At 31.7% G+C, this 19123-nt stretch overlaps 2 protein-coding genes across 2 annotated transcripts; both read left to right on the top strand.

Moving 5' to 3' along the window:
• Window positions 1-6853: 6853 nt before the first annotated feature.
• On the top strand, window positions 6854-7798 carry LOC11438429 (brassinosteroid-responsive RING protein 1). Its single transcript, XM_003623956.4, has one exon. The coding sequence runs from the start codon at window positions 6922-6924 to the stop codon at window positions 7462-7464; it is 543 nt and encodes a 180-aa protein (XP_003624004.2). The 5' UTR covers window positions 6854-6921; the 3' UTR covers window positions 7465-7798.
• Window positions 7799-15639: 7841 nt separating this feature from the next.
• Window positions 15640-17201, top strand: LOC120577178 (delta-like protein A). Its single transcript, XM_039828280.1, has 2 exons — window positions 15640-15889; window positions 16126-17201. Exons 1-2 carry the CDS (start codon window positions 15786-15788, stop codon window positions 16496-16498), a joined length of 477 nt encoding a protein of 158 aa, XP_039684214.1. The 5' UTR covers window positions 15640-15785; the 3' UTR covers window positions 16499-17201.
• Window positions 17202-19123: the final 1922 nt, after the last annotated feature.

Here is a 19123-nt window from a genome sequence, read left to right as displayed (position 1 = left end):
AATAGTCACCTTACGTGTATCTAGGGGAAAACATGTGGTTGAATGCATGAAATATCTTCTCTAAGTATGTTCCGCTTGCATGAAAATGGTAAGTCATTTAAGTTTGGAAATGGAAAGAATACTGATATAAGCAACCTCTTCAGAAATGTATGTCATAAAAAAATTTATGCAAATTTATAATTCAAATTATTTTTGTTCCTTGAAGGCAAGCAACTGTTTAAGTTTGGGGTTGTGATGAGAGGTCATTTTACGTTATTTTCAACATATTTATGGTTTAGACATTTTAGTAAAGATTTGATTTGACCCAAATAAGAGGAGTTTTAGAACAGTTGTTTATGGTTTAAGGGACATTTTGTAATGTTTTTTTCATCGAGTCATGCAATTCTAGTTCTTCCCTAAACCAACCAATTCTTAGGTGTTTTTGATGAATTTTATTGAAAAATCATGTAATTCGGCAAAGCAAGATATAAAGAATTAGGACGACATAGAATGAAGATTCAAGAGGTCTCTAAGGACATTACAAGTTGAAAAATTCTATCTCAAGTCCTAATGCAAGTTTGAAGAAAGAAAGCACTCAAAAAGACAAAGAAAAGACAAAAGCGCATTGGAAAAAGGTGTCACACTCCTCATATGTGCAAAACGATGCTGAAAAGAATTGTTTTAGGCACCATATGCAAGCCACATCAGCCCACATGCGAGGCGCTTGTGGTTTCAGAAAATGACAACATTTTGTTGTTTTTTCCCATTCGGGGTTTGGAAAAACCCTAGTTTTTCAACCTAAACCCATATGTAAATATGTTTATAAATACAAGACCTCTTGCTCACAAATTTCCATCCAGAAGAAAGCGGTTCAAGAGGAAGGCAGACACTATGAGTATCAAATGAGGAGTCTCTCATCAACCCCTGTTCTTAGAATATGTCAATCAAGAGAAGCTACATCTTCATCATCATACACTGGGATTGGATTGTTTATGTGACTGGATAATTAGAAATGGCGGCGAGGGTGTGAGTTTGTGGTTGAAGAAATGAAATAATTAATGACATTGATTGTTTGATAAATTTCTGAATTATTAAATTGAAGATAATGAATATTGAATCGAAGTGATAAAGATGGGAGATCATTGAGTTTAAGACATGAAGAATACAAATAAAATTAATTAAAAAAATAATTACTTATAATTTTGGAGCCCATAATTTTTTACTGCAATCCCTCGGTTAACATTAGTAATTTTTTTTTTATCACGACATCAAAAAAATATTTGTGACAAAATTTTGTCCGCCTTGACACTTTTGAGTGCCAGAATACCTAGAGGACCAAAATCAAAGAAATCTGCAATGTCGTAGACATAATCTAATTTTCATTAGGGACCGAAATCAAAGTTCACTTAAATGTTAAGAATAAAAATCATAAATAACCCTTGTTACTATTATTTAAGATCTTCTCATGCTTAAAACTTAAAACAGATCTTATGATGGTTGAATTTATGTGTTATCAACATTTTTTTTGTAAAAAGAAAAACATTTCTTTTTTTAGTTACGAGTCTCTTGGGCAGGGTCAGCCCTAGGCATAGGCCAGGGGTGCAACTGCCTAAGGTCCAGCCCACCAGGGGCCTTACAAAACTGTATGGAGGGGTGTACATAATAAGTTCCATTAGACTTAAGTCCAACAACTCTTCTCTTTCTTTTTTTCTCTTCAAAACTACTTTAAAAGGTCTCAAACACTAACGGACTTAAGCCTAACTGATCTTCAATTTTATTTTTTTTTGGGAATTTCTTTTCTTACTCTACTCACTTGTCAAGCGCCTTCAAATTGATATTTTTTTTTCGTTTGAATTTTATAATTCGAAACTTTGTTGTATTTCGGATTTTATAATCTAAATTGTGACTAACTAGTTTTCTCAAAATAGGGATTTAAATGAAAATGAAAATTTAAAGAGGCATAATACAAATTATTAAAAATTGTACACATTTTATTATTTGATCAAAAATTCATAAGAATCAACTATTTCTTATTGTTGTTTATATGACAATTTCTTTTGTGAAAAATAGATTTGAGGAATTGATTGAAGACATTTGAAATAATTTTGCATCTAAAAATGCTCGAAAAAACCGTAATCTTATGACTTTCCGATAAAAATGGATTTTTTTTTTTGATATTTTATAAAACAATTGCAAATTCTCGTTGGTGATCTATATATCCTAGTTGGTCTTAGAACTTATTATAGATATGTGATTTGGCTACATTATTGTTTGGGCATTAGACCAAATAGTCCTTGGTGTGATTCGTGACTCTAGTCCCATATTGATTATAGATATGATCTAAATAGATTTATAAAGTTTACACAATCATGAATTTTTGGTGTCCTTACAAGTTTTTTTTTTTACACGTGGTCTCCTTGTAAGTTAGTTTTGTGGAATGGAGTAAGAATGGAATGCTAAGAGAATATGAAGACTACTTATATTTTTACTTGAATTTTAAATAAGTTAAATATGTTTTTGATCTCTATAAATATGTTAATTTTTTGTTTTAATTCTTCTAAAAAATTTCTTTACCTTTTAGTTTTTCAAAAAATTTCCATCTTCACTTTTGGTTCAATTCATATTTTGAATAAAAATTTTCAAAAAAAAATCATAATATTATAAGAATCACTCAAAAAAAAAAAGATTTTTTTTAATAAAACATGAATTTATATATTTTTTACAACTAAAAATTCTTATCATAGAGACTAAAAGTTGAAGGGAAGTTTTAGAGAGATCTAAACGAAAAGTTGGTATATTTATAGGGACCAAAATCATATTTAACCCTTTTAAATAAAACTTAGTGTTTTATTTTATTTATTTGAATGTGATGTAAAGGGCTCAAGTTAATCTTAACAAAATATATCAATTATTATTCCTTATGACATCTACATCAGTGACATTCAAACTAATATGGTTGAATCACGAAAAAATATAACCAGCTGTTTGAAGCAAATTTGGTCATATCATTGACAGTCATGTCTCACCTATCTATGGCCAATAGTATTTTTTCAGTTCATTTTTCATATTAGTGTATGCAAGAATAGCACTATTAAAAAAGTTATAAGACCAAGTAATATGGTGTTGCCTACCGTTGGGCCATTGATGTCTCTGCATAGCCTAGCAATGCCAAAACCTGGCATTCAATCAAACCTCAAATTGTAAGCTGTGAGTTGATCATCATATGATTCTTGAATTATTGTGCACCCATTTAAGGTTCTTTCTTTTTCATCAAGATGATGTCTTCCTAACCCACACCCATATGCTATGTTGGAGAAATTAATTAATTTTAATTCAGATGCATCAACTTTTAGTGATCATATATAGATATATTCCTCCAAATACTCAATCGTTGTTTAAATCGGCCTATTGTTTTTAATTTGATATTTTTCTTTCAATACTCAACCCGTTTGTTACAACTTTTTGTGATTTTTTTTTAAATAATCTCTTTAAATAAGAAGCTACTTTGTATATATAGTTTTTCTGAAAAATCATTTTCCATAGATAAGTAAGACATGTGATAAAAAAGAAACAAATACAAATAAAAATGACATGACAAAAGAAAGCACCAGAAAAAAACACAACGCATTCTGAAAAAGATTCAGCTACGGAATTTGGTCATGTAGGCATCACTAATGGTCCATATTTTTCTTCTTCTTTTGGATTCCTTTGTCGTTTGAAATTGATATGCCCTACACTTTTTACTAATTGGCCCCCCCTCTTATCTATCATGTGTATGATAGTAAGGTTAATCCATCCCCCCTTATCTATATTTCCATATGGTCAAACAGTGTTGAATCCATTATAAAATGACATTTCACAAGGTAGGCCATGTTTCAAAATCAGAACTATATGTAAGTGGAAATCATGTCTCCTTATGTTATCTTGATAGAGATACCAATGTTATGCAAGAGTCAATAGTAGGATTTGGACCCCCACTTTCTTCATGTTAAAGTAAAGCACTAACATGATTTATTTATGTAAATTGTAAAAAAAAATGATTACTTATATTGAAAAACATTTTTATATCACTGTTTAAGCTTATTGGGATTGAATTATATATAGTTTGGTGAATGAAATTAAAAGTTGATGTTATTACCTAAAAAAAATATATTCAATGGGTGTGTCTTGATTGGTTACTTAAGTTGAACTCTTGAAACAATGATATTATCAATTCTCAAAGAGAAACGTATAGTTGTAAATGTAACTACGCATCTTAAATTTTTAAAACCGACTATTCATTTTTATTCTAAAATTTGATCACTAAAAATTGATGTATATGATTTAAAATTTAGACTAAATTAATCAATTTACTCAACATTTTCTTATATATAAGATCAGATAAATATTAATTTTATATAGTTGATATTTTAAATATATGCTCACGTATTGAGTAAGGGAAGTAATTATCGGGGGTAGTGTTACGATCCTTAAATATAGTTTTTTTCAATTAGTCTAGTAGCTAGATTCGCACACATTATGTATGGAGAAGTGGAAACTTCGAAATTTGAAGTTCGAACTTTAACTCTTACACATAATCTCCATGATAGTTACCAATTAAGTTACACGAACAAATGAGGTTGTTCATTTCTTAGATGAGGATCAATCATGAATTGTTTATGTTCTTCATAATCACCTATTGTTCGTGCTCTTTATATAATAAATAAATAAATAAATTGTGATGATTAATTTGCAGCATGAGAAGATGATAACGATGAATGGTTAGGTTGCCCACTACTATCATATATTTCCACTCTTTCCCTACTGAAGCATATTGGACTTGTCAAGTATTTTAGTGACACAAGTTTTGTGAAATACTATGAACTAAGCCTTTACTAAACAAAACGTACCAGAACCAAAACTATTCTTATCCTTATCCATCGGTAATGTTGATTAATATAAAACTGTTCATTTAGACATATTTATATTTTTCTTTTCCTTAAAAAAATATTTCTTTTTGAGGAAATATTTAAATATTGATCATCTAGCAATTGCATGATTAGAAAAAAAAAATTGTGATGATAAAAGTAAAAAAAAAGTGATATATACATCTCATGGTTGATCCACAAAATTATTCAGCACAAAATATGTGTCATCTCTTTTAGGTATATTAAATTATTTTAATAATAAAAATCTATAAAAAGAGTTTGATGATGTATATAATCTCAAATATCATAATTCAAATCTACCTCGGTTATAAAATGGTTTTTAATTAATAATATTTTTTAAATAACTTAACTTTCAAAAATCTATAATTTATGATGTAACCAAGACATTCAACAGATTGTGCCACCGTAGATTTAAGTTGTAGTTGAAGCACTTCACCTTTACTTTAAGTTTAAGCTACCACAAAGCATGAATCTTAATTTGTTCAACAATAACATTAGTATTAATTTTAAGTTGTTGGTTATTGGGTAGGTTTTTAAGTTGATGTTCAAGGGTTGTGTGCGAGCAGCGGAATGTGGATGGTAAAAGTTGTTTTTGTGGTAGTTGACAGTTTGTTTATGTTGTTTCGTTGATCGTGGTGTTAGCTTTATTTTGGTGTTTCTATTTATTGATTTCGGAGATAGCCCTTTGTTATGAGGCGTTTTCTATATATTTTTTTGAATTTTTTCTTTGATTCATGCGTGTATGGACTTTTCATTGGGGCTCTCCATCTATCCTTTATATGTTGCTACTTTAAGACTCCTAGCGAAACACTCTTTATACCGGTTAAGATTCATTGCGATTTTAATAAATTTTATTTTAGTTTTTTTAAAAAAACATTAGTACTAATTTCCTTGTTTGTAAAAAAGCGAGCTTTCTAAATTAATCAAATAGAAGCTAGCCAATTATTTGGAAGCTATCATTTGGCTTCAAAGATCAAATTATATCTTGTAGAATGTTGGAATGGTTTTGTCCATTATCATGAGTGTGGAATTGTGGACAAATGAAAACTCTATCGTTCTAATTTATGTACTCCATCCATCCCAAATTATATGTTAATTTCACATAAATTAAAAAAATATAGTTAATAATGTGTAAAAAAAGAGAAATGATACGTTACTTTACAAAAATATTAATCATTAATAGTACGTGAAATATAACTTTAAAAGAATTGAAAAAAGATAGATTAATCTATAACAATATATAAAGTGAATATATTTTTTTGGTTGAATTTTTCATTATTTAAATTATACTCTTATAAAATTTGTTCTTAAGGATGTCATATTGTTGATATTATTGAAAAGGATAAATATTCCTATTGTATTTATCTAGTGAAAATAAACATAACTTTTTACTATTTAAAGGTCACAAACATCTATGCATATAATTTTAAATAAAAACAAAATTTCATAATAAAATATTAGATATAATTTACACGTGTGAATGGAATAAATAAAAAACCTTAATCTTAAATCTCAATCATATTATAATATCTTTAACGACATAGTTATTATGTTTACGTAAACTTTTGCATTCTTGTGTTGGTCTTTCATTTTTAGTGTGTAAGATATTTTTGTAAAACATCTCACCACTTCTCTTTTTTATACAATACATTTCTTAATCCATGTGCTAGTATGACATTTTTTCTTGCGAGAATGTGACATGAATAGATGAGTATTTATGAACTAATTTTGATTTCATACTGAAATTTTCTTTTCCGTCCTTAAAAACTCAATATCTTCATTGTTTGTCCATAATGACCACAAGTTTAGAAGATGATTGATTGATTGATTGACTCATAGAAATAATTTGAAAAATATTGAAAAATTTGGTCCAATTTCTATCACTATCACATATTTTGTTCCACTCCACCGGCCTCTAACTCCAATATATATACCTCCCTTTCTCCAAACACCACACACCAAACAAAAACCTTCCTTCACTCCTTCTCCTTCTTTCTCTCTCTAGAATTCAACAATGGGATTCCCCGTAGGGTACCCTGAAGTCTCCGTCCCTAACATCTTTCTCTACACTCTCTCTCTCCTCTCCTTCCTCCGTTCTCTCACCATCTCCTTCCTCTCTCTCCTCCATCTCTCCGACCTCCTCGACACCGACTTCTCCACCACCACCCTACCTGACTCCCACATCCACCGTCCCACTCTCTCTGCAATCCTCATCCGTCAGTTTCTCCCAATCATCACTTTCAATGACCTCGCCGAAGGAGATTCTTCACCGCCGGTGGGTTGTGCTGTGTGTTTAAACGAATTCGCCGGAGAAGAAGAGATCAGATGTATGGCGAACTGTAGACATATGTTTCATCGGACGTGTGTGGACCGTTGGATTGATCATGATCAGAAAACATGTCCACTTTGTAGGACCCATTTTGTGCCTTATCATAAAATGGAAGATTATAATCAACGGTTATGGAATGATGCTGCTTCTGAAGATGATATTGATGACGATGTTTCTCTTTTTTCTCATCGTCATGATTATTATTACATTGCTAATGCTTCATTATGAGTTTCTTTCTTTTTTTCATAGAGTTTTTGGGTTGGTGAATTTGTATATATTAAACCAAAACTATAAATGTATGGATAAAAAGAGAGAAATTTTAAGTTTTGAACTAATGTGTACGGTTTTTGGACATCATGTAAGTAAGATAGGTGGATTTTCTTCTCACAAATAGATAATCTCTATAATTAACCTCTTTGGGTGTTTGTTTAAGATGTTTGATTCTTTACCACTCAATCAACTATGAAAGTAGATTTGAGTGTAAGGCTTGAGGATTTGTAAATTGAGCACATTGCAATTTTTTTTTTGGTACAATACTATCCAAAATTTTGGTTGTGCACTACCAACAATTATTCGTCGCTCTTAACATTTATTTATTGGATTTTACTAACCAGTGCTTCAAGGTATTATTTATTTTCACTAGATCATACTTTCAACTCCCTAAACTTTATTTCAATCCAGACTTAATTTCAGACTTTGTTCAGACTCTTTATATAGTAATTTTTTGTAACATTTCTATTAATTAAGAGTTTTGTTTACAATAATTAACTAAGAATATGTATTTTTTTTTTGGTTATTAGTGTTTTACCCCTTGTAATATAAGTCATTTTCGAGTTTACCTCTTGTAAAATATTTTTTTGATTTACCCTTCTGTAAAAAAAAATTTCTTCAGAATACCCCTTAATAGACCATACAAAAACGAATTTTTATTTTTATTTTACAAAATTTTTGGTTGTTGTATGACTTATTAGGCAGATATTCTGAAGAAAAAAAGACTTTTGCAGGGGTTAAATAAAAAAAATATTTTATAGAAGATAAACCTGAAAATGACCTATATTATAAAGGGTAAAACACCATTAACCCATTTTTTATCAAGTATTCTATGGCTAGATTCACACATATTATATTACATGGAATAATAGAAAATTCAACATTCAAATTTTGATCCCTACATATAGTATCCTTGATAGCTAGCAAATACCAACTGACATGGACAAGAGTATGTTTTTTTTTTTTTTGTTGGTAGATAGACGAAATGGCAAAACCATTATAAACTCACACACACAAGTGGAGGTACCAGAGTTCGAACCCCGATCATGGCATCTGGCTTAACAATTTCGACATTTTACCAGTTGAGCTAGGACTTCTGGATAAGAGTATGCTTTTCTATTTTGTATGAATACGAGTTTGCTTTCTCTATGGTCAAAAATAAAAAAATAAAAAGCATCCGATCTTAAATGATTGTTTAACGGGGTGCCGGCCCTCTCTCATCATTAGTAGTAGACTTCTTTTTATTATACTATACTAGTAAACATGTAACGTATATTCTAGTGAAGTACCTTTTAAATACTTCTTCTGGTCTTTTTGGTTTTTTTAATTGAAACTTGTGTTTTCACCACATTGAAAATTCAAAATGAAACATTTTTTACATAAAATTTATAAATTATTTTCTCTTTTAAATCTTTAATAAGTGCCCTAGCATAACCCTATAAACTGCACGTCATTTTGAAAAACAAATTTATTCCAAATTATATTTTGTTTTACGATATCAATGAAACATTAACGTTACTTTTTCAATTATATTTTGGCTTAATTGTACTTTTGGTCCCCTATCTTTCCAAAAGTTGCGGTTTTGGTACACTAACTAATTAAAATACAAAACAGTCCCCCTATGTATTGGAATTTTGGCAGTTTTGGCCCACAATGCCACTTTTGACTTAGTCTTGACTGATGTGCCACCCACAACAGTCGACACGTGGCACCTCACTTAAGGAATGTGGGTGCCACGTCAGCGAAGACTAAGTCAAAAAGTGGCATTGAGGGCCAAAACTACCAAAGATCCAATACATAGGGGGGCTGTTTTGTATTTTAATTAGTTAGGAGGCCAAAATCGCAACTTTTGAAAAGATAGGGATCAAAAGTGCAATTAAGCCTTATATTTTTCAATATTTATTATTTTCTCTTCTTTCAATTCTTTAATTTATAGTTCTCATAATATATTTTTTTCCACACAATACGTCATATAATTTGGAAGAGATGAAGTACTTTATAATCTTTGTAGTGGGTAGACATTTTCTAAAAAAGTTTAGTTTAAATGCACCTTTAATTCCTCTACTTTTTTAAAAAAATGATATTTTGATTCTCTTATTTTAAAAATCAATTTTTGGATCCCTCAATTTAACTTTTTCTCTAGGTTTTGGTCCCTTGTAGTATTATTTTTTGGTGGCTTTTTTTATGATTTGGTTTATTCATTTATGATATAGCGAAATTTATTAGGCCACCCTTAATATCTATATCAACAAAAAATTGTTTAATAAGCATTGTCATATCCTAAGTAAATAAATACATCACGTCATAAAAATTATAATTCACTACTGTTTAATGTAGATGAACCCTCTTTTATTATTAACATTAATCTTCTCTTTAAAATTTATTAGAAACTAAAAATTGAAGTTTTTTATAGTTAACCGATTTTCACACTCAATTTTTTTGTATAGTATACTCTATAATAAAAGAGGTTTTCCTTTGGATTTTTTTTCACAAAAACAAAATGATATTCGTTCTTTCAAATTGATAGAGAACATCATTCAACATCGCTAAAAACATAAAAGATAAATCTGCAAACAAACTTACGTTATCAAAGTTAATAACGCACAACAACAAAATGTCTACAAATAATATGATAAAATTAAAGTGACCATAATACCATTGCTTTTAGATCTGGAACATTGACACTCAAATCAAGAATTGAACAACCAATTTTTCAATAGGAACCAAAAGAACATCGCAACACAACAGGAAATCAAACAACGCCGCACAAAACATTGAACAACATATCATCACACTTAAACGACAAAATCACAAAGAAAAATACCTAGATCCATGTGAAATTCACTTATTTTGACTGAAATAAAGAGAGAGAAAGGTGAAGAATGGTGTTTTGAGTCAAAAAATTTGAACAAAAACCACCCGAAATTGAAGAAGAAAATAAAAGAGAAATCCAAGAAAGAGAAAACTAAGATCAACTTATTGAAGAAGAGGAACTATTACTTTGGATGACTACAGTTATACGATCAATTAGTTATTATTCGGATGACCCTGTACTTGAGGTATTTATATTAAACGCAATTTTAGTATTGTTAACATTATGCCATGGAAGTGGTATGTAACCCATAACCTCCTTGATTTTTAGTATTATACTTGAGGCGTAGTAGCTTCTTTCTCTAATTGTGGTTCTTTGAAAATAGCTTTCACACACTTATATCTTCTTTGAAATTAATCTAATTTAAAGATAAAATCAAATGACTCGTTCGATCGAATTATTTGATTGCTTTGAATCCAAGTTTGTTTTTGGAATAATATGATTAAGTAACTTTAATTGTAGATTTTTAGCTCAGAAATATTTGCCTCATCTTAATTTGATGAACCCTTTAACTCAATTGTGTTCGACTAACAACTCATAATATTTCAAGATAAAATTACTCACACAATCTTTTAACTTAATTTCAATAATTTTTTCGCTAGTTTTAATAATAACAATTTAGTCCCTTTCAAAAAAAATAAAATAACAATTTAGTCATGTAACTTTTTTTCTTCCCAATTTGGTTGTTTGCATGTTTAAAATGTTGACACTATTAGTATAGAGTATACTATACCTCCGTTAAAAAAAAACAAAAAACCCATAAAGTTAATTTTCAATAAATATTGTACAATAAGATATAAAATGTATGTTGTTTATTTTAAAATCATATAAAATGTATGTAGTTGGAGATAAATAATTTAATTTAATTGAAGATCTTAGTTCTAGCTTTGATAACGATTTGAGTTTCTTTCAATATGAAGATAATTTTTTTGGAACTTAGTGTTTTTTTATAAACTAAATGATAAAAGTTATTGAAAACATGCACACATAAGTGAATGGGTCGGGATTCTAACTCTGATCACGACGTTTAACTTAATAATTTTAATATTTTTGCTTGTTGAGTTATAACTTATTGACAAATCTTTTTGTTTTTTACTAGAGATGTAAACGTCACGAAAAAGAAATTAACCGTTAATAGTTGACATTTTAAAACGTAAACAAACAGTAAAAATGAAGGTCTAAATTATTTTTTTTTTTAATGGCAAAATATATTATATATATAAAAGGATAAAATTTCAAGTATTACACCAAAAAGAGAAAATAAAAACACCAAAACCCCCCAAAGAAAAACAACCAGCATCCACAAAATGCTGAAACTCCTAACAACAACTCCTCAAAGAACCAACACCGTCAATAGTGATCAATAAGGCACCTGAAGTGATTATGCTTCAAATGTTCATTTTCAACCACCACTCAAGTTCTGGTCTAACGGAGGAACAACAACCTTAAAGGACCTGAGTCACAAACTTGCTCCCGACCTCGAATCAAAAGAGATCGGCCCACAAGTCTCTCGACACAAGTCAAAAAAGCGCCCCTTAACTCACGAACCACAAGAGCAAACATCTTAACCTGTCTAAGACCTCGACCCACCAAAAACTCGATGCAAAAATTCAAAGACAGAGAAAAGGCGGAACAATAGCGCATAACGAACCAACTCGAAACACAAATGAATCAAAACAAGCCACCAAAACAACCTGCATCACCACCACCTGAATAAACCGGCGCACACCCCAACCCTCGGTTAGACAACCACAAGCCACCACGATCCATACGACGACAACGATCTAGGAGTTGTGAAGGAGGATTAATCGTGAAAGACCTACACCCGCCGACAACAAAGCAGTTAGGATGGCTAAAAGTGCAGCAAACGACTACTTCATCAATAATGAAGCATCTGCACCTAGCTTTTCTAAAATTAAATTAAGGGATTTGCTAGAATAATTTTGTCAATGCATTAGTTTTTTTGTTGTTGACAATTTATTTTTATATATTTTGGTACAACGGTGTTGACAATTTATCCTTGTCGTGACTCGTGTGTGTTGTCTAGAATGTAATAGTATACTAGTATGCGTACATATACACCAGGGTACTACAGGTGACTCTAAGCCTGCAGAGTGCAGGCCATGGCCTTTCAGTGAACTAGACAGCTACGTTTCTAATTCTACACTACATACATACATACTGATACTGTTATATAGAAGCTATTATTAAATTATTTGAAGGAATTAATTTATTATATTTAAGAATTTAGATAGTACATACGTCATGGTATATCCGTCGTAATTTATTTTATTTGTTTAGCGATTAATCTAAATCGATTTAATACAAGCACTACTTTCGTAAACCATGCACTATATGTTAGTGTTACTACTTCAAATATAATTTAATATTTTTAAAAGTCAAGGTGCCAGTACTAGTCATGACTGGACGGTGAGAACAGTATATGGACCGTATAACTTCACATTGGCCCTGTATTTCAGAGATGAGTTTGACAAGCAAAACAAGGCAAATTCGTTTTGGCCACGACTTTTATCAGCTGATTGATTTTCTCGCGCATTTTATTTGGATTTTTAAATTTAAAATATTTTAACGTGTGTTGGAGGTTTTTATTTTTTTTTTATAATTTTTTTATCAAAGCTAGAGAAATTAAAATGCAAAGCAGGAGTAGGTCTGAATCTTATTACAACAAAAAAGCAGGTCAACTATGACCATCTCAACTGAAACAACATATATGCTAAGAAGCAAAAAAAACTGATGGCTAAATCTATGTTCTTAAACCATAATCTGCCAGACTTCTTAAACCATAATCTGCCAGACAACATATCTCATGACAGTGAAACATATTTGGGATTGCTTTTGGTTACACCCTTTTTGGAACGAGTTTGAATGTACTCACTACTTATAATGCCATCAGTGGTTTTGCCATTGTGAATTATGTAAGGCGCATGAGAAATTATTAAGGTAGAAAAAGAAAGCGTCATTCTTTTTTCACTATATTCTCTTTCCATGTGTCTATTGAATTTCAAAAATCTCTTGTTCTAACTATATAATCTAAAGTGAGGTTTCCCTCTATATTTTTGTGGAATATGCATTTTTTTTTTTTTATCAATTTGTATTTTAAAATCCGAAAAAAAACAAATACTTCGGATTTTATAATCCGAATACCTCAATAGACATTACTTCCAAGCATGTATGGGACGGGTTTCGTGTTTTTTTTTGGGTTTATAAAATCCGAGCATCCATATACACCTATGTGCTAAGAATTCAAGGGCAAAACATGTTCGGATTATATATATATTAGCACAAAGTCCGAGTTTGTTTGTGATTGAGACAACCATTTTAACAACCATACTAACAATCATAACCTCCCATCCTTGTGTTTTAGGTTGATGTTAGTTTTTCCCGTCGTGTCCAAGTGGAACATCCGATTTACAGGCTACTTGAACGGATTGCTTTGAAACTTGTCCAAAAAATTAAAAAAAAAAAATCAAAGAACAAGACTCTGCTTCTCAAAATCCAAAATTTTAACGTTTACACTCATTTTTCCATGGTGTGTTTTATACCCTTTGATTTTATTTGACAATTTTTATCATTTTTACTTTGTTTTGAAATGGGAGGAAAATCTCCAAAAAAGAGTTTAGATTATATAATAATGTATTTTTGGAACTCAGTAGGACACGTAAATGAAAAAAGAAATTACCTTAAAATAAACATGTACTTAGACCCATTTGAGGTTGGCCTAGACGTTGGCTTGGGAAACTACTTTTTCTCCCCTCAATGATGTACAATATCAATTCATAATTCTAGGTGTCTACATCTGAAAGAATCTTCAACATTTCACTTCTAAAATACAAGTTGAAAGAGTAATTATATTTGTACAACTATTTGATGATAACTTTTGTGATATCTTTATTTATTTTTCTTTTTTTTTTATTGGTAAAAATAATAGAGAAAAAAAAAAGAAGAGAGATGATAAGAACATTATTTAAATATAAGAGATAAATTTGTTCAAAAATTGTTACAAAATAATCGTACAAATATCATTGAAATTCATACTTTTAGAAAATTTATGAAGTTCACATGTGTACTTCTAAAAATATAATTTATTTTTGGTTAAATACATTTTGTCTCTTAATTTACTTTTGAGGCACATGTGTGTCCATTGACTATAAAATAGTTCAATTTATTCCTTTAAATTATATTTTTAATGTAAGTTGGTCATATCTATGCAATCTATTAGTCAAAGTCATTCTTATATATGATGTGGCACATTGCCTATTCACATGTATTATGTATTTACACATTTTTTTCTTCCTTAAAATAAATGTATTATGTATTTACACATATTTAGTTTAGTTTTTTTTTTTTTTTTTGTGGTGAGTTTAGGTAATTATTTAATTTTAATAAATATTTACTATATTTATGATTGTCACAATAATTTGATATTTCTTCAAAAAAAATTTATCCCTCCATCTCCTAATGAGTGATAAATTTGTAAAATAACTATCCTAAAATTCAAGTCACTTTTAATTGTTTTCTTCTTCTTTCAATTGTGTCCTCTATTTAATTTAACATATTTAACATCATAAGCAGCATTCCCAAATTAATACCTTTAACTTTATATTTACTATAATAACGAATACATCAATACTTCCTTAGTATATGTGAAATACGGTAAATAAGTTGTCCTTGATTATGAGACAAGGTAAACAATATTTGGAGAATAATGTATCCACTCTTACGTACTATGCACCAGGTAGAAATATTCCAAGAGTTACTAATTTAACTATGGCCAACTTGCTCATTTCACACAAGGTCTGTGGAAAAGTAGTAAAAAAATAGAAGCTCAAACAAATTTTATTGAATCTATATAGTTGTACATGTACACTTGGACTATTACTAGAGAAACAAACAAAAAAGATTAATCTATGCCCTTAGTTTCTTAGAACAGACTCCATATAAAGTAGAACACCACCTCGTTTGACCTAATAACAAAAACCACATGCAAACTTATTTGATAATAAATACCATTATTGACCTTGAAAGTTACACAAGTTCTAACAATTAGTCTTCAAGAATTAAAGGACATTGTGAATCTTAATATTGGTAAACTCAGTTCAAAATACCCTTTCGCCCATTTAACTTCTTTTACAAGTTTCAGCTCACTACCAACCCATCGTCACACTCTTTCCAACCTTTGCTTGAATCTTAAGTTATTGCTCAATCAATGATCTTAAACATTGTGTCATAGAAAGAAAAAAAAAAAGTGAAGTCTATCACTCTCAAACACCACTACACCCTCAAAAAGAGAGCCTTGAAATTATGTCAATTACAACAGGAATATGCTATTTTGTTGCAATTTTATTGCTTTTGGGATCACTCAAAGTGTATTCCTTAGAATGTGAAGATGCATGATCGCTGCAAAACTGGGTTGTGCAACACCACTGGTGCTTGCATTTGCAAATTCCCTGATCCTTCCACTATCTTAGATGGCGATCGAAGTTTTCTCGGGTAAACAATACATCAAATCAGATTATTTTTTTTGTGCACAACTATTATTAAATTCTTCCAAGCATTCATACAATTGCGCTAAATTCAATTTACAAGTGAAGCTAAGTTTAATATTTATTTTCTCATGAGTGTTTGTGGAAGAGGTTATCCAAATTGACTTAGTATTTTTTTATTCAATATGGATGTTGTGAATTTTCTCAATGAAATTTTGTATTATTTTGGGCTTGATGCCATAGGGGAAAATTTTGTGATGAAGAAATGATAATGTGTGATGGGACAAACTCCTTTTCGTGTGAGCATGGTGCTATTTGTGAGGAAATTGTTCAAGGAGAGAAGTATTCATGCAAATGTCCCTCTGGATTTGCTGGAGAACATTGTGAGCAAGCTGGAGTACCATGTGGTCAGATTTTCTGTTTCCATCATGCTCAATGCTTGGATGAAGCAGGTTATGTTTGCCAGTGTCCATCGGATTGGAAAGGAAGCGATGATTGTTCTATACCAACCACTTCAACAGGTTCCTATTCCTTAATTCTCACTACTCACAACTCAGTTTTGATGCTTATTGCTTTTGAAAAGTATTCTTTCAGAAATAGGGTCTTTTTAAATTGACTTATTTGATTTTATTTACTGACATAAACACTTGTGAGATTGTCTGGGAGAACTTATAAGAACGGCTTATGGCATGTTGATAAGCTGTTTTCAGCTTTTTTGTATAAGCTCTCTAGGATTGCTAATGAAACAACATGACAAAGCTAGTGATTTAGAAAAAAATCAACTTATATTATAGGCTTTCTGTTGGAACACTAGTGTATAATGGAAAAAAACTTGGAGTATACTAGTGAGTTTGTGGAGCCTTTGGAATGTAAACACAAGGATGGAGAAACTAGTGTAAAGTGTGAATTGAAAATTTTATGTCCCACATCGGGTAGATCACACACTTTAATAGAAATCCTCCTTATAAATTGAGAGCTCGGGAATAGTATTCTTCACTCCAAAACTGAGAATCGAATACTCTTCTCTGGTTTTCTCTCCTCTCTTCTCCCTCCCGCGGTTTGTGTTGACGAACCGTTCTTTCTTTCCTCCTTCTTTGGTTTATCGAGTGGTCTACGTACCATATTAGAGTGGTTTTTCGAAACTTTTCGAAAACCATATTGAGGTGTTATTCTCGAGCGATTTCTGGCAGTGCAGCCTTTAATCGTACAGTTAGAATCTGGACTGTTTTATCCTGGAGACGGCGCGGTTGCTAGTCTACCTTGCACCACTTAGGTAGTGCCGCGAAACGTCTTAAAGAAAGCGACCTGGTCGTGACTCACCCCGGTAATAGTTTCAAAGCTCTGTTGTAATTTTCAAATTACAAAAACAACATTTTTAAGACGTTTCGAATACGATACGATGAGTTCTGAAAAAATTACCGCGGTTTCAGCTGATGACTTTAACAAACCGTTTCTGTTTACGGGTAGCCACTTCAAACGTTGGCAGCAAAAGATGCTGTTCTTCTTGACCACTAAAAAGGTTGCCTACGTTTTGAAGGAAGCTATGCCTGTAGCACCTACGAGTTCGACTCCTACTGGAGCGAATAATAACGGTAAGGCAGCAGACCCTACTGCTGCTGAGAAAGCTGACCCAGATAAACAGCTAGCCATAGATATTGCTCTATGGAAGAAAAATGACTACCTCTGTAAGAATTATATTCTTAATAGACTCATAGACCCTCTGTATGATTATTATAGATTTTGTGATACTGCTAAACAATTATGGGAAGCACTTCAGAAGAAATATGATACTAAAGAGGCTGGTGTTAAGAAATACGTCGTAAGCCGCTATCTGAATTTCAAAATGAGTGATGATAAGTCCGTTGAGGCACAATCACAGAGCTGCAACAAATTGCTCACGAGATCATAGCTGAAGGGATGGCACTTCCCGAACAGTTCCAAATAGCTGTGATTATTGATAAGCTACCTCTTGCCTGGAAGGACTTCAAGAGTCTTCTTAGACACAAAACTAAGGAGTTCTCTCTTGAAAGTCTGATCACACGCCTTCGTATTGAAGAAGAAGCGAGAAAGCAGGACCAGAATGAAGAGGTGTTTGCTGTTTCTAACAACAACACTAAAAAGAAATTTGTAGGTGCTGTTCTGAAGCCTGCTGGCAAACCATTTAAGAATCAGAACCGCCTTATGAATAAGAATTCCAACAGGAATAAGACTGGGAACAATCCAAGACCCCAGATTCAACAGCGACCAAAGAATGATGCTGCTCCACCTTTCAACTGTTACAATTGTGGGCAAGCAGGTCATATGACATGCAAGTGCAGAAACAGAACCAACCGACCAGCACAGGCTCACATGGCTACTGCTGCTACACCTGATGAGCCCTATGTGGCTATGATTACTGAGATTAATATGATTGCAGGTTTTGATGGCTGGTGGGTAGACACTGATTAGGGCTCACCGGTAATAGTTAAACATATCTCTATCATAGCAGACATGGCGAGAAGCACCAATGTCCACCCACCAGCCATCAGAACCTGCAATAATATTTATCTCAGTAATCATAGCCACATAGGGCTCATCAGGTGCAGCAGCAGTAGCCATGTGAGCCTGTGCTGGTCGGTTGGTTCTGTTTCTGCACTTGCTCACGAGTGATGATAAGTCCACAATTGTAACAATTGAAAGGTGGAGCAGCATCATTCTTTGGTGGCTGTTGAATCTGGGGTCTTGGATTGTTCCCAGTCTTATTCCTGTTGGAATTCTTATTCATAGAGCGGTTCTGATTCTTAAATGGTTTGCCAGCAGGCTTCAGAACAGCACCTACAAATTTCTTTTTAGTGTTGTTGTTAGAAACAGCAAACACCTCTTCATTCTGGTGCTGCTTTCTCGCTTCTTCTTCAATACGAAGGCGAGTGATCAGACTTTCAAGAGAGAACTCCTTAGTTTTGTGTCTAAGAAGACTCTTGAAGTCCTTCCAGGCAGGAGGCAGCTTATCAATAATCACAGCTATTTGGAACTGTTCGGGAAGTGCCATCCCTTCAGCTATGATCTCGTGAGCAATTTGTTGCAGCTCATGTGATTGTGCCTTAACGGACTTATCATTACTCATTTTGAAATTCAGATAGCGGCTTACGGCGTATTTCTTAACACCAGCCTCTTCAGTATCATATTTCTTCTGAAGTGCTTCCCATAATTGTTTAGCAGTATCACAGAGTCTATAATAATCATACAGAGGGTCTGTGAGTCT

Source organism: Medicago truncatula, chromosome 7 (assembly GCF_003473485.1).
Source record: "Medicago truncatula cultivar Jemalong A17 chromosome 7, MtrunA17r5.0-ANR, whole genome shotgun sequence".
In the NCBI taxonomy this organism is placed as follows: domain Eukaryota; kingdom Viridiplantae; phylum Streptophyta; class Magnoliopsida; order Fabales; family Fabaceae; genus Medicago; species Medicago truncatula.
This window is presented reverse-complemented; position numbering and strand designations above follow the sequence as displayed.

Coding starts and splice junctions, on each gene's coding strand:
- LOC11438429 (XM_003623956.4), top strand. CDS start 6,922: ATGGGATTCCCCGTAGGGTACCCTGAAGTCTCCGTCCCTAACATCTTT.
- LOC120577178 (XM_039828280.1), top strand. CDS start 15,786: ATGCATGATCGCTGCAAAACTGGGTTGTGCAACACCACTGGTGCTTGC. Junction 15,890..16,125: donor GGCGATCGAAGTTTTCTCGG/GTAAACAATACA, acceptor TTGATGCCATAG/GGGAAAATTTTGTGATGAAG.